This window comes from Protopterus annectens, chromosome 13.part0, assembly GCF_019279795.1.
Source record: "Protopterus annectens isolate FY-2018-M chromosome 13.part0, PAN1.0, whole genome shotgun sequence".
Taxonomy (NCBI): Eukaryota; Metazoa; Chordata; order Ceratodontiformes; family Protopteridae; genus Protopterus; species Protopterus annectens.
In genome coordinates, this window is record NC_056747.1 from 775,257,936 (window position 1) to 775,274,281 (window position 16,346).

General features: G+C 38.3%; 1 protein-coding gene across 3 annotated transcripts in view; it reads left to right on the plus strand.

Moving 5' to 3' along the window:
- The window catches only part of ABR (ABR activator of RhoGEF and GTPase), a 2,680,879-nt gene that overhangs the window by 836,750 nt on the left and 1,827,783 nt on the right, over window positions 1–16,346 (plus strand). For all 3 annotated transcript variants that reach the window (XM_044054480.1, XM_044054482.1, XM_044054481.1), the window contains exon 2: window positions 13,324–13,502. In XM_044054480.1, the coding sequence (XP_043910415.1) occupies window positions 13,324–13,502 (179 nt within the window). The remainder of the gene's footprint in view (window positions 1–13,323; window positions 13,503–16,346) is intronic.

Here is a 16,346-nt window from a genome sequence, read left to right on the forward strand (position 1 = left end):
AAACCACAGAATAAGAGAGAGTGTAAAGCAAAATATTACAGACTGAACTGAGCAGCTTTCATTAGCTTCATTTTCACTGCTGTGCTTAGCCTGTTTGAAATAAAACATTCACCAAGACTTGGCAATCCAAAATTGATCACACTACCACTGAAGGAATATCACAGCAAGGAAATATCCATTGCTGAGAGCATTCAGTGTAAATAAATATTGGTCCTCATTAAGTTAGGACACTCATGGGCATTGCAGTGTAAAGGTCAGATACTTTCATCGCGTCATGCCTTCTTTAGCAAAGGATTGTAGATATGGGCATTACTGTTAAAGGCCTGCATTTTAGAATTCCTTTCTGGGCAATCTCTATCATCGACAAAGTGTTATTTTTCTCTCATGATTTGTAGCCATGTCATGCAAAATATCCTGTAGCTGTATCAGAATTTTATTGGTGAAATGGCTTTCTGTGCTGATGAATAGTTGTCCTAGCAAACGGAAAAGGAAGGTCTCTTGCATTCTCCCAGACATGCATTATTCTGCATTTCCTTACTAGTTCATGCTGCATATGACAGTCAAGAAATGCCATAATATGTGCAATACCAAAGATGTCAAAGCAGTGTCAGTAACCCCTTTTACATTGTAAAAATAAAAATGGGTGGTTTTTGCATGCTACACTCCAGATGTAATTAAGAAGAAAAAAAATAGAAAGAATCCATGCAGTATGGGTAGGGTGGTGGTGGGGAATGAAGCAAATTGCTTTGTTGTTAGGAAATGTGACAAGTTCTGGAATATGAATTCTTATAAAAATGAAGAAATAAGAATTTTATCTGTTTCAATAGTTATACCAGGAAACGTAGTGATGGGTGGTATGAGACAAAAATCTATAAGATTAATACTAATTCTCATATATGACGGAGAGAAAACAGATGTTTGAAGAAATAAAAACAAGTGTGTTTGTAAATATGTCGAGCATGACAGTAATGAGGGTTTAACTGTAACCTGAGGAAAGAAATGGAAAAATGGCAGAGGATATTAAAATGTTAAGGGAATTAATAAAATGTGGATATTTAAAAGAAGCAAATAATAGAGAATGGACATATAGAAGGAGAGTTTAAGACTGAAATTGATTATATTGTGTGTTTTACAGACATAAAATAAATAACAGGAGTACTGATGGCAGAGTTTTCAGATCATAGAGCTGTATAGGCTAGAATATGAGAAGACAGCAACATAATAAAGGAGGGAAAAAGTATAAAGCAATTTAACTGCAAAGCTTAAAAGGAAGAAGTGACGGGAAAAAGCTATATTATTGAAATATCATGACAGCAACACCATTTTTTAAAAATTGTACACATGGGGTGGGTAGTGTAAAAGCATAAGTATACAAAATATATTTAGAAGTGGAAGGAAGAATTAAAACAAATAATATGAAATATAATGACATTTTTGTTAGAATTCTGAGAAAGAGCAAGGAAGTGACAAAATAAGGGAAATTAGAGAGAAAAAGTGGAAATGATAAATAGGCAAAGATTTTTTCTGAAAAGAAAGAGCAGTTTCCCATTATTTAGGAAAAGAAACAAGAATGAGAGTAGGAAGAATGGATGCTGTCTCAGATGGCAAAAGAAATATAAAGTACAAACAACGCTGTTATGGAGGTAAGAGAAAATGTTGTAGGGAAAGTGTATGAAAAAGAAAATGGATGGCCAAGATGAATAGAAAGTAAAAAACAATCTGAAAATTGCAAATATTTTTTTTCTTTAGACAATGATATAACAATAGAAGAAATAGAGAAGGTGATAAAGTAAGAAAGAATCAGTGTCAGGAGTAGGTGGTATAAGTTAAGAGTACTATAAGGAAATGAAAGACTAAAAAGAAGGTTTTTTAAAAAGATGTGGTAGAGTGGTAAAATTTATGTGGAGAGGATGAAAAAATATAGAAAAAGTTGGAAGGCTATAGCAACAGGGAACACTGACTGTAAAATATTTATGAAAATACTGCAGTAAAGAATAGAGAACATATTTGATGAGATAGTAGAAGAAATTTATGGTATAAAAGGGAGAGTGGTGAATGAAGTGTTAATTATAGTGAGAAAAGTAGTAGAGATAATGTTTGTCTTTCGGCTTTTTCCTGGTAAGGGGTCGCCACAGAGGAACTCCGGTCCGCTAATGATTGGCAATAGATTTTTTACGTAACGCTGAGGTGCCAGCTGGACGCCCAACCTTCAACGAAGGCATGCCCATTTACGCACGCTTGTCTTTCGAATGCTACCCAACCACATGGATGACATGCAGACTCCACACAGAAGGCACTCCCAAGCCACGTCGAGAATCGAATGGGAGAACCTCTTGCTGTGAGGTAACAACGCTACAAGAAAATAAAGAAGCAAGTCTGATAGCATATGAAGTAGCTAGAGCCTTTGATAAAGTCAAAATAATGACTTTGACTTTGATAAAGTGAGCCATGAAGCAATGTGGCAGATTCTATAGGCATACTGTATAGGAGAAAATATTAAATGTTATGACATTTTGAGGGTACAAGTTATGATAAATTGATGGATAGAAAAAATAATTATCAGTGGAAGAGTAAACGAGGGAAGCCCAATGAGTATGTGCTTATTTATATTATTAATGAATGGAATGGTACAGACATGCATGTATGAAATGAGGGAGGCAGGTTGTGAGATGGAACAAAATTTTATATTACCAATATATATGACATATGCATATGATTTAGTTCTAAGAAAAAAACAAGGGATGGAAAAGTGAGGTTGTAATAAGGATCAGAAAGCTGTTAAAATAAGCTGGATTGTATTTAAACAAAATTAAAACTAAGGGATTTGGTTAGATAAAAAAATAAATGGGATATATTTCACAAGAAGGGAAATAAAGATTTTGTGACTTACATTTAAGTATGAAAGTGTAATAAGTCAATGGAGAGCGGTACGGGAACAAATAAAATTGTTAGTTTGGTGAAAAAGTTTTTATTTATCATTTCAGAAAAAATTATTTATGGTCAAAACTTAATGTTTTAGGAAAAAAACAGTATATTTAGGGAGAATTATATATGTTTCCATCTCAGTAGAAAAACAGTTATTAGAGACAAAGTTTCATTTGGGGCTCAAGGCTGAACTCATTAAGAAGATAATTTATAATAAAGTAGTATGTGGTTTGAATTAAAATAACGTCCAGTTGTGGGTTTATCATCTATCCATTTATTTTGGGTAATGAAAATGGTAAAAGAAAGACAGAGAGGGACAAGACGGAAGAAAAATAACTAACATTATGAATGTTAAAAAGTGAGGTCGATGGGAAAAGAATGGTATACTATGATTTTAGAAAAAATAGTGTATACATGGAAGGAATTAAAAGAAGAAAAATAGGCAATAAAAGACAGAAGAAAAACGTTTGAATTTTTTTATGAAGCAGAGGAATTTTTGTGGAAAATTTGTATTACATAGGTTGCACATGAAAGGGAAAATGACATATAAGGTGATGGAGGAAAGAAAATATGTTGAACATAATGAAGAATAATCAACAAAACATTGTTTTTTGGATTGCAAAAAGAATAAAGAATTTTGTGAAGACTTAAAAAAATGGATAAAGATGAGAAGGATTTAAATGTCTAAATATGAATATGATATTACATGGAAAGTATGATAAAGTAAGGAAATGTGATATTGATTAACGAGATAAAGTACTGTTTGTGGCAGTATGGGTGTTTTGGGGAAAAAAGTGAGGATTTCTTATATAATAAGAAAATGGAAGAGGATGACATATTAGCTGAAGTAAGAAGATGGTTGTAGAAAAAAGGGTGGGAGGATAGAGGGTAAATATATAAAAAAAAAGAATCTGAAATATTTAATTAAGGTCTTTAGTATTGATAACTTCTAAATAATTTGCAGTATGAATGTAAAAAATCAGTTTGTAAATAATTGATTTAAAGTTGTTTTTATAAGGTATAAAGCAAATTTAAATGTTGATAGAGCAGCCCTACTATTTTCGATAAGTGCAGTGGGATCGTTTACATCCACCAGAACTACCACAAACTCATGCAGATGGGGCCTCAATTTAACATCTTATCCAAAGGATGACACACACAGGAGTACAGCACTGCTCTTATGCTGCATTGTAGTGTCAGTATTCGAAAATTAACGCAACTATATGGTGTGGGAATAGAACCCACAGTCTTTTGCACCACAGGTGAATGTGCTACATTCTGAGGTACTTAGACTGCTGTAATATTATCCCTTTTCATAACAGGATGACTGTGCTGAACTCTCAAACTGCAGTCCATTGTTATTGTATCTCCTCTGTCAAAGTAATGCAAAGTGCATCCGTAAACCTCTCTTAGAGTTTATTGTTAGCAAACTGCTCACTGCTGCTCAGCATGGCGTTCATCTGGGACATTTTGCATCTCGCTTCACTTTTGAAGACTTCCCCTTTGTGGGATCTGAACTATTTTAGAGACAGGCTTGCCTTTTCCTTATTTAGTTCCAGTCTTGTTGGTGTTGAAGATGAAACTGTTGTGAAACATTTTTCTTAGTAGCCATCACCACTGCTTACATAATCTCAGAGCTGCAGTCCTATGTGTAGAGAACCATATATGGACTTTTACAGCAACTGGGTGTTCCACAAGACCAACATAATTTTTTTTCCCAAAACAGGCTTCTGAATTGTCCCTGATCTGGTCAGTTCATCTCTCTGATTTTTTGCCAAGGTGGAAACCTGAGGAACAAGAGCCTGTCATACAGCGGACATGCACAGAAGTTGAAGTACTTCCTAAAACATGTGCATTTGTTTAGGAAGACTGAATAGTTGCTTGCCTCCTTTGCTGTAAGGAGGGAAAAGCTGACAGTCTTTAATTTGCAGTATGACTGTAAAAAAATCAGTTTGTAAATAATTGATTTAAAGTTGTTTTTATAAGGTATAAAGCTAATTTAAATGTTGATAAAGCAGCCCTTCTCTTTTCGATAAGTGCAGTGGGATCATTTACATCCACCAGAGCTACCACAAACTCATGCAGATGGGCCCTCAATTTAACATCTTATCCAAAGGATGACACACACAGGAGTACAGCACTACAGTTATGCTGCACTGTAGTGTCAGTATTGGAAGATTAACCCAATTACATGGTGTGGGAATAGAACCCAGTCTTCTGCACCACAGGTGAATGTGCTACATTCTGAGTTACTTAGACTGCTGTAATATCCCTTTTCATAACAGGATGACTGTGCTGAACTCTCAAACTGCAGTCCATTGTTATTGTATCTCCTCTGTCAAAGTAATGCAAAGTGCATCCGTAAACCTCTCTTAGAGTTTATTGTTAGCAAACTGCTCACTGCTGCTCAGCATGGTGTTCATCTGGGACATTTTGCATCTCAGTTCACTTTTGAAGACTTCCCCTTTGTGGGATCTGAATTATTTAAGAGGCAGGCTTGCCTTTTCCTTATTTAATTCCAGTCTTGTTAGTGTTGAAGATGAAACTGTTGTGAAACATTTTTCTTAGTAGCCATCACCACTGCTTACATAATCTCAGAGCTGCAGTCCTATGTGTAGAGAACCGTATATGGACTTTTACCGCAACTGGGTGTTCCACAAGACCAACATATTTTTTTTCCCAAAACAGGCTTCTGAATTGTCTCTGACGTGGTCAGTTCGTCTCTCTGATTTTTTGCCAAGGTGGAAACCTGAGGAACAAGAGCCTGTCATACAGCGGACGTGCACAGAAGTTGAAGTACATCCTAAAACATGTGCATTTGTTTAGGAAGACTGAATAGTTGCTTGCCTCCTTTGCTGTAAGGAGGGAAAAGCTGACAGTCTTTAATAAAAACCCATTTTAGCTGCATTTTCAGTTTCCATCAGGCAAGTGAACTGCCTGTTTGGAAATGTTGTGGTCAGAAGCCACCACATTAGAGACTTGACTGCCTACAGTACTTGCTTCGAGAATGGCAGCATTGCTGAGATCTGTACCATGGATGTTTGGTCATTATCTCACTGTTTCACAAACATCACTATCCAACAACATGTCCAGGAGAAGTACTGTACAACTCCGCCTTTTGTACCTTGGTCCCTGGGTTGTCCTCTTCCTTCTGTTACAATAGTGGATTTACTGCTTTGGATTTATCTTAATTGCAGACTCATCATGATGGATCCTGATGCTAGCTGTAACTGATGCATTCTTATTATATAGGTTGATATACAAAGGGGGGGGCCTCCTTTATGGGCCTCATATAGCTTATTGTTATCCTCACCATCGAGCATCGGCTGTTGGAAATCCATGCAAGTTAGGCAGATATATGCTTGTGTATTCCTTTTTAGCACTATTTGCCCCTGCTACCTTTTGATGATAAGCCTCACCCCATCCAATCCGCCCATTCATTTCGCATCACCATAGTGTGGGTCTGTCAGGAGGGACTATCATTTACATAGCCATTAGGGGTAGTTTGAGAATTTTCTTCTGAGCCTTACCATCCCTGCAAATGCCTGGCTTGCAGAACTGGAGGGGAACATACAGCGGGCTGCTCTCGCTGGTCCATCCTTCACTTCCACAAGAGATGTTGCCACCTAGCAGCCCTGTCCCCTCTCCTCAAGCATGAGAAGTGGTTCCCTTTCATTCATGCCCATTCCTGCCTGGCTGTGCTGAGGAGTGAAAATAGATTAAAAAATAAAATGTCTGTGGCACACTAAGGGCTTCATCCCTCTGCATTACAGAACTAGGCTTACTTCTGTATTACCTGCTAGTAGAATAACTGTCAAATCGGTATTGTCCTTTCTTGATTTGCAAGAAATTGCTGTATTATGGGCCTCATTGCCCTGGAACTGAAAATTATAAGGGGCCTATTTATTTAGTGTGACAACAGCTCAGGATTTCAGACTTTAAACTGAGAATAGAAGCTCCAGGGCCTATATGAGACACATGGGACTGGAGCTACAGCTCCACAGTCCCCTTGTTAATCAGGCTCTGATGTTCATTACTGGTTTGAGGCAAACTGGTGGAATCGGAGCTTAGATTTGCTTATGTAGTCATTATATGATGTCATAAACTGCAGCTACACTTGGCTTGCACACTCCTGCATATGTGAACTTAAACAGCACTAAACTGTGGCTGATGATGATGAACTCAATTTTTGACTTGTTACAGAAGGTCCTGTCTTAGATCAGCAGATATTGTAAGAACATATCTGTCATTTAGATCCATAACAATCCTCCCCAGCTTCTGCAATGTGGCATTGCTGTAGTCTGCAGATGTTTGATTTGTGTTCCTTGAAGGAATGATATGGGTAACAGAGAGCCTTTTAAAGAGATGATTGCATATATTTTGACTAGGGAGTGAAAACAGATTAAAAAATAGAATGTCTCTGACAATATGCAAGGATAAATAAATTCGGCTTTCTTTTTTCTATTTTTCCATCACTCTCTGAGGTAAATCAGTTACCCATTTCTTTATGCCTGTTCAGCACAATCACAAACAATCACACTGCAGGGCAGAACATACCTTGACATTTCCTATTTAGTTCAAAGGCATGCAAAAGTGATTTCATAGGTTGGTCAACCCGCATTTTAACAATGGGCCCAGTTACTGACTGGGTAGAATGATTACTTTTTTTTCATAGCAGGTTAGCAGCCCAGCACAGTTTGTGGTATCCACAAGGGTACTGGTGTTGCAGGCCATAAACAACCCCCTTATATTCAGCATTTAGATTACTTTTGCTGTAGTCTAAGCTATATGAAGTTATAGCCTTACCTAAGATATGACCACTGGCCAGCTTTCAAAGCTTTAGAGTACCTTTCACACACCCAAATTGTCATTGGCTCAAGGAGATACCTATAAAAAGACAAAAACCTTCAGAGCTTTCCTGCTGCTGAAATGCTTTGCCTCTGCAGGTTTCGTGGAACTGATGGTCTGATAGAGATCCTTTCAGAGCTGGGCAGATAAGTCCTCTTCTGCGGAAAACCTTCCATTATGACATTTTTATGTGAAAAAAATGTTTTTCTTGTATAAATATATTTACTTTATGCTTCTGAATGGATTTTTACTTTGCTGCTTTTTTATTGACTTTTCTACATTTTTGTGTAGATAGAGTAAGTGCGACCGGGGAAGGGTTTTTGTGCTTTGGAGGACTGTCACAGTAAATGTTTGACTCAGAATCTTATTTTTCCTGTAAGAAGCTTTACTTGTGCACTCAGAATGCACCAAATGCTTGAGAGGTCTTTTTCTTGGCTTGAACATGGAGCAGCTGTCAGTGTCTGCTGTTGTGGCTCTCTCCCCCCATCCACAAGTAAAAGAAAGTTTCTGTGAAGTGTTTAGATGTCCAGCTGGCTCCATCACTGCTTTAGTCCCTGTTGGGTGAGTCTGCTGTAACCAAAGTTTGTATTTCACACCACTAATGTTTTGCTCCTAGTTTCTCTGTTTTAGCTCCTCAGGAAGCCACTAAGAACCAGGAGATTGCCATATCCTCTGTAGATGTAGGGTTACCTTTACCAAACATGGGGGAACCAATTTTGCCTGTCACAGGTGAAGAAGCAAGTGAAGCTTTACTGCTTAGCTGGGGTAATGTACCTGATTTCCAGGCTAGTACTGCTGTCATGGGTCTGTCCCTTTCTTCGGAATCTTCCACTTAAAAATGTTACTCCTCTATCTTTAACTGTGGACAGGGAAGAATTGCTAATGGATTACTTTCTGCTTTTAATTTGCTAAATCCAGCTTAATAGAAAAAGCAGAATAATTGATTTTCCTCCCAACCTCACAATGGATTCCCAATCAAATGAAGGAGGTAGGTGATGTGGGAGTGATTCTTCAGTTTATTCTCCTCAAATTGAAGATTTCAATTCTGAGGGAAGTCTTTTTTTCAAATTTTCTTCCAGAAGAATTATCTTTTTCTGACACAGTTAATAAAATAAGGGATTTATGTCAGTGGGATCAGAATGAAAAAAAAAACATTTTTCCCATGTAAATTCCTGTTTGTTAATCTCAAATCACATCATGCAGTAATTTCTTTATTTAAACCTTATATTGCTGAACATATTGTGAATACTAATTCCATTCCCTCTGACAAGGATGAGCAAACATTTGACAGATTTGCTTCATTAACTTTCATAAGTTTGAAATGCTTGGCTTGTATATTAATTTTTTACAGGCTTCTTTTGAGAATACGAGAAAGGTAACTGTTAAACATTTTACTTCTGAGATTAAAACTTCACTAAATCCCTTAATTTGTCTGATTTACTGGTATCTAATCTCTCTTTAAATTGCTCTTATGGTTCTGCTGATGCTGTTTCCAGAGCTGCAGCTGCTGGCTCTGTTATGATAAAATTAGGTTGGTTATGTTCTAAAACTGTAGCAGAAGATGTTAAAGCTAATGTTTTAAACTATTCTCTGGACAAAGATGTGCTATTTGGCCCTGTGCTGCTAAATTCCTTAAACAGTTTGATGAGAGGGAAATTGATTCAGTGGGTTACTGAGAATTTTCAACCCTCCTTTTCAAAGTTCAGTAAAAATCTTCCTTCCTTTCTTTTCAGAATCCTTTTCCAAGAAAATAGTGTAAACAGTCTCAGAAAACTTTTAATAAAAAAAATTTAAAAGCTGTGAAAATGAGGCTCAAAAAAAGGGGAAAAGGGGTGGGCTTCCACCAAGGACAGTCCAAAAAGTCTGACTATATTTGACCCCTTCTTCTCCCCAGACCCACCCTGTTAATTCTACAAGTCTCTTCTTCAATCTAGGCCTTCAACGTCCACTGTTGCATCAGATTATCTCAGATAAGTGGGTTCTGAGAGTGAGACTTATCCAGTAGTTATACAGATGGCAGGGGGAGTTCCAGCACCTGTTATAAGGGCCTCCGAAAACCAGACTTCTCTACTTCCTGTGTCTTAAGAGAAGATGTTGGCTCGGGTGGGGGAGGGGGTTGTAGAACTTGTACCCCCAGATCAAATGAACAAAGGCTTCTATTCAAGTATTTGTTTTGTGCCAAAGAAGATTGACCTTTCTTTTCTCCATCAGTTGTCAAGATTCCAAATTTTAAAATATTTTCCCTTCAGGTCTTATAACCTATTATATCTGCTTGCAACTTCATGTTAACTTTGGACTTAAAAGATTCTTAGCATCATATTCCATTTTTTAAGATTTTTGATTGTTTACTGCAGACTTCAAGACAAACAATCATGTTTCCATGTTTGTTTTAGTGTCTCATTTGCAGACAGTTTATCCAGTGATCAGTTTTCCGTGACATTAGTCATGAAACTCCTGCTCAGTTTGGAGTTTCAGCTGAACTTGCAAAAATCATTTCTTATCCCTTCCTGTTCACACTCTATTTATTTATTTATTTATTTATTTTGGTGTCATCCACATTTGTCCCTGGAAACACCCTTTCATCCAGTAGACATGGTACAACACAAGGAAATCTTTCTTGACTTCTCCATCCAATCTCAGGTATCTGCAAGGTAATTTCTCAAGATTCTGTGTTTCATGACCTTTATGGTTATCACAAGACCTTAGTGGTTATCATGATTCCCTTTGCTGGACTTCAGTTGAGAAGAACTCAGTGATACTTCAGATCAGTGCTGACTCAGTATCTAAACCCCTTACCTGTTCAGATTCCAGTTCTAGGATTTCTAAAGAGGGAGTTACTTTGGTGAGTAGGTCATTTACATCTCAACCCAGGTCAGCCTTTCTCCCTTAAGCACCCTCCCCAGTCTTTCTTAACAGATGCTTCGGACTTTGCTTAGGGAGCAGTTTCAAAAGGAGTGAAAGTTCAAGGTCTGTGGAACTCGAAGGACAGGCAAAAGCACAAAAATGTCAGAGATGTTAGCAGTGATCAGTGCTTTAAAGGCCTTAATCATCTGTGGGACCCTATGACCTCTGCAGGGTATCGCAGACTTTACCACAATGATGTGGTACATAAACAGGGGGGTACTATATCTTATCCCCTTTTCAGACTTGCTCTAGCTGCCTGGGAGGTAGCAGTTTAGCTCAGTTAGACTCGTCAGGCTTCATACATTCTTTCAGAGCAACATATTGTAAAAGACAAGCTCAGCAGGACCAGGACAGACCCTCACAAATGGAAACTACATCTGTGGGTCTCTCACCTCAAGTTGATCTGCTTGCCTCCTTTTAAACAGACAGTTAATGAAATTCTGCTCCATGATTCCTTGCAAACAGGCCTGAAAGACAAATGCCTTTTCATTCTCATGGATGGGAGTGTTCCTGTATTCTTTTCCATTTCCACTGATTTGTAGTGTCTTTCTAAAGATTCTGAGGGATTCTCTAAAGATAGTGATGGTGACTCCCTTTTGATCCAGGCAACAGTGGTTCTCCCTTGTTTTGAACTTGACCAAATGCAATTACCACAAGCATTACTACAGACTGAATTTACACAGTTTAGGGGTTGTTTGCTACACCTCAGCTTGAAAATACTTCATCTGACTGCCAGGATGATGGAGTTTTGATATCTTTTAGCCACCCTTTTTCTAAGGACGTGTGGCAGGTATTAAAGGAGACAAAAAAACAGCTAATAGAAAGTCATATATGTGCAAATGGAAAATGTTTTCTACTTGTTGCCATTCTAAGAACTAGGATCCTTTTAAGGCAGTGTTGCCCCTGGTTCTAGATTTTGTGTGAGTTATCATCTGGTCTTTCTCATTATGTATCAAGATTAATTACTCCTACTATTTCTGCTTGTCTGCCCTTAGATCTTCTCTCATTCTACCTGTTCTCAAGTCAAGCACTTTTTGAAAGGGGTCTTGCATATTTGTCCACTTAGAAAACGGGTGGTTCCTTCTTGGGGTCTTAACTTTGTGCAAGTGAAGCTGACACTTATTCCATTTGACCCAACTCATCAGGCTGACTGAAGTTGCTCATTGTTCTGACTTTTGCTTGAAGGGTGTAGGAGCTGCAAACAATTTAAATCAAGCCAACCCTACCTCATTTTCCGTAAGGACAGCATTTATTTGACAACGGATACTCCTGTTATACTTGAAGTGGTTTCAGAGTCTAAATTTAGCCAGATCATTAATCTCTCTCTCTGTTCTTCACAAATCCTGTAAATAAAAGAAGGGAGAAAGAATTCTACATACTGTGAATGTCCACAGGCAGCTCAAACAGAACTAAACCTTCCAGGAAAGTTACTCAGCTGTGTCTACTATGAAAGCAAGAAAAAAGTACAACCTTTGTCAAAAAGACAGTTTTGAAATGTTTGTTTCGTGCTGTTTATTTTGTATGCCCTCCTCCATGATAAACCACTTCCAGGCAGGGTTAGAGACCATTCTACCATGGTTTTGGCTGTATCTGAGGCTTTGTGGAAAGGGGTAGAATCTAGACATATTCTAGAAGCAGCACCGTGGTCCTCTGTACATACTTTCAGAAAACATTGCAATCTGAACTCTTTCTCCAGGTCCAGAACAGGCTTTGCTAGGACCATTTCCCAGGAAATCTTGAATTCCTTTCTTCCTCCATATACATTATAAGCTATGGTGATCTACCCATATAGCTTAGGCTACTGCAACAGTGATCCAACTGTTGAACATGGAACAGCTATGTAAGTAAATGTGCCATAACAGTAGATAGTCTATTAGATTACTGTTGAAGTAGCTGTCCTCTCCCTCCTGCCCCCTTAGTTGGCTTAGTATCTTCCTTTATTAAGGCAAGAAAGCTCTGAAAGTTTTTGGCACCAAAATTGCTTTTTATATGGCTCATGCCAGCAATAGTTTAGGTGTATAGAAGGTGGCCTAAAGCTTTGAAAGTTGGCTGGAGGTCATGTCCTTGGAAAGAGTATAACTCTTATAGCTTTGGCTGCTGTAACAGTGATCTATTAGAATATCAAGTGTTACAGGAAGTTTACTTATACAACTGTACTTTTTCACCTAAAGAAAAGTGGACTGGCTGTTGCCACTCATTTTCTCTCTGCAAGCATTTAGGTACACCCAGGCTACTGTTCAAACTTACATTACTAACAATATTGCTAGACACCTTATCCAAAAGTATTAGACTGTCTAGATTTCTCAATTTTGTTTCTTACATCATATTGAGAAACCGATTGTTCTTTTTTGATCTGGGCTACTTTAGAGAGAGGGAGGGGCTACAGCTTCAACATTATGGCATCCTGTGTGTTACTGGGATGCAGGGAAATAGCATATGTCTGAGCTAGTGGAACATGTACGTTGGGAAATAGAGACTAACAGAAAAAAGAAGACATAGATTTTTATTGCAGTTGTTTTACAATGTAGAAGATGTTCTGCACTTAGAAATTGCAGGCAGCAGTTCTAGAGAATTAATTAAAAATGTTCATGTCTCAGTGGTCAGAGATGAGGAGTCCTGAAAGGCCTTTCTTTTTCTCCTTTCCAGACTTTAACTATGGTACAGATGGCTACGAAGGAGATGGAGCAGACGACAAGAAGTCCCATGATGGGTCCGAGACAATGCCGTATATTGATGAATCACCAACTATGTCACCTCAGCTCAGTGCCAGGAGTCAAGACAGTGCTGACGGAGTTTCACCTACACCAACTGAGGTGCTTACTGGGGTAAGCCTTTGCCTTTTTCCTAGTGTCTTCCCTCCTCATCCCTGACATTGTTTGTATAATGTTCCTGTAGTTCTGCCAAATGGTACAGTTCTTGCACCTTGACTCATGGAAGAATGACCACCTATTTAGGTGAGAAGAGAGCAGATACCTTGATGAGTGTTTTGGGTCCAGAGTTGGAGTAAGTATGTGGTGCAGATGGCATCTGCTTTTTGATTAATGTATGAAAATTCATCAAGTGAACAGCAGAGCCCTCTCCTTTCCCTCAGAGGCAGTACCCAAGTACTAAAGATTAATATGTCTCTCGGTTTATGAGTGCATTTACAGTGCTTTTACCTGCTGAAAGTGGTGGAAATTTGTGGAATGTTTAGTTAGGAAGTACAATGATTATAACCCCTTCAGAATTAGCAGTAGAGCAATCCATTGTCATATTGTGTATTGAGGATTTGTATGCAGTTATCTGTTTTGGTTGTTGGTCCTCATATGTAGTCACCACTGCAAATATAACCCTATCATGTAATGTAAATAAACAGCGATGCTGTGGGGAGAGACAAAATCAATATCTTAGAGGAAAATGTTGTCCATTCTCAGTTCTTGACCTAATGGAATTCTGTGCTGTTTGTGTTACAGTGGTGCAAGGTTTGATTCTCGCAGCTTCCACTGCCTAACTGTGGGACTCTCAGCAAGTCACTTAACCACACACCACTTCCAGGCCAAGTCTGAATATGGTCCATGGAGATCAGTGCTCTACCCAAAAAAAAAAACAAATACAAATAAATAAATAAGCGCTGACGTGAGTCCTTGGTTTGGCTGTCAGCTAGTTGAATTCCTTCACCTTTTATTGCTGGTGAGGAGGATCTGGGTTATACAAGTCACAGCAGCTAAGTGAGAAACCTCTTTCCTGACACTGTTGGGTAGAGATCAGAAGCTGGATGTTAGAAGTTAAGGGTACAGATCAAGTGGGGTAGTGTCCCCAACAGTGGACTCCAAGCTTACTCCCTCGGTGGAAGAAAACATGTGCTGTATGCAGTCAGCTGATATGGTCCTGCAATGCCACAGCATGAAAGAAGATGTGGAGCAACAAAGTAAAACTGATGGTAGTTTTTTCCTTCCTGCACTGGTGTATGGTAAATGCAGCCACAGTTAACTTATGGCACTGTGAGAGAGGTTTGCAAATTCAGCGAACCAGATGTTTGATGTATTAATGTTTGTAATGTGAAGTAGTCAACAACAGTAATGTTTTTTCTTCTCTTCTGCTGGGAATGAACCTTGCACAATTACATATCATTCTTACAGTATGTATACTTGAGGTGTTCGGGGAAATCAGCTTATTGTGGCTGATGGAATAACAAAAGGATGATAGAAAATGCTGGCTAGGATAGTCCCCAGCTTCCCTGGTGAAGTGCATGTTGAGTGTTCATGTTCTGCTGTCAGAAAATATAGAATAAGTTTTCACAATGCTATGAGCAAACTCTGGGGTCCAGAAGGATAGAGCCCTGACTGCAAACAAAGCAACCTAGTGTTTAGTTATGGAGTCTTAGGATGTAGCCCAAGTGCTGGTAACGAAGGGCATGCATACTAAGCTTACAAATATTGAGATATGCAGCAGTAGATTTTCTTGGCTTTAACGACCTTCTGCCATTGCAGATAGGGTGTTGGGGAAGAGAATGGGTAGGTAATGAAACGAAAACGTTCCTAGGACTGCGAGTATGACTCTGCACTGGGATGGCTAACTCTTATCTCAGACAATGGAAAGAGTATTAGATTAAGTCCAGGGTGCCATGAGAGTAATTCCTGGCAGTCAAGATTGTGGAATCATGCCAGTGACAGCCATTGGTCTGCCATATAGGGAGGCCAAAATGTTAAAAAAAAAAAGTTTTTAGAGCTGTGAAGACAGTATTTCTCTGTATGTTGATCACAAACAAAATTTGTATGCTTAAGTATTTATTGTGATCACATTTTTCTGTATATTCACTGCTGTTGTGACGCTTTCCAACAAAGAGTTTTAAAGCAATTTTTTTGATATATAAATCAGTTGTTGACATTTTAGCATACTGTAAATTGCTGTCACTTTCTTTTGTGTTTTGATTAATTTTTTGCAACCTTGTGAGATTGGAAAAGGAGATGTGGCCCCCTTTCCACTTACCTACAAAATGAAAAAGGATTCAAGTCGATTCAGAAAAGGGTAATTTTGGAGAACGGAAAAAAAAGAAAAAACTTTTTGCTGAAACTACCTTTGACAAACAATTCACCAATTTTGTTTTTTGCAAAAAGACAAGCTGCCCTGCACCACCCCATGAGGGGGGTACCCCGGACTTATATATACCAACTCTGATGTCGCACAACAGTGGAGAAAAAAGCAAATTCCACTGTCATTGAAAGTATTTTTGGCAAGCTGCTTTTGTGTTGAACAAAATTTTGTTCGATGAGATGATGTGCTCCCAACGAAATAAATGGGATACATTTTATCTAATTCCTTTGTTGTAAAGGGGCATTAGGAGACTCAAGCTAAACCAAAACAGCTGAGAAGAAGAAGCAAACACAACATGAGTATTTTTTTTCATTATGGGGAGTTTTTGTGAATGCTGGTCTACCTAGAGCTACTCAGAAAAGATGGAACTCAATGTGTGTCACCAAATGATGGGGTGTGACTGTGGTAGACTTCAAACCTCTGCATTTTTTCTGTGCCTATGGAACAACAACAACAGAGATAGATTGTGTCAATTTGGTGGACTTGCTTCCAGATTTGATGGTAAGAGGGGTTTTGGCACTGCAGTACAAATTTAACATGCAGTAAAGGAGTATGGCGATGTCAGTTAAAGATGGGGGTGAATTTGTATCCTTATG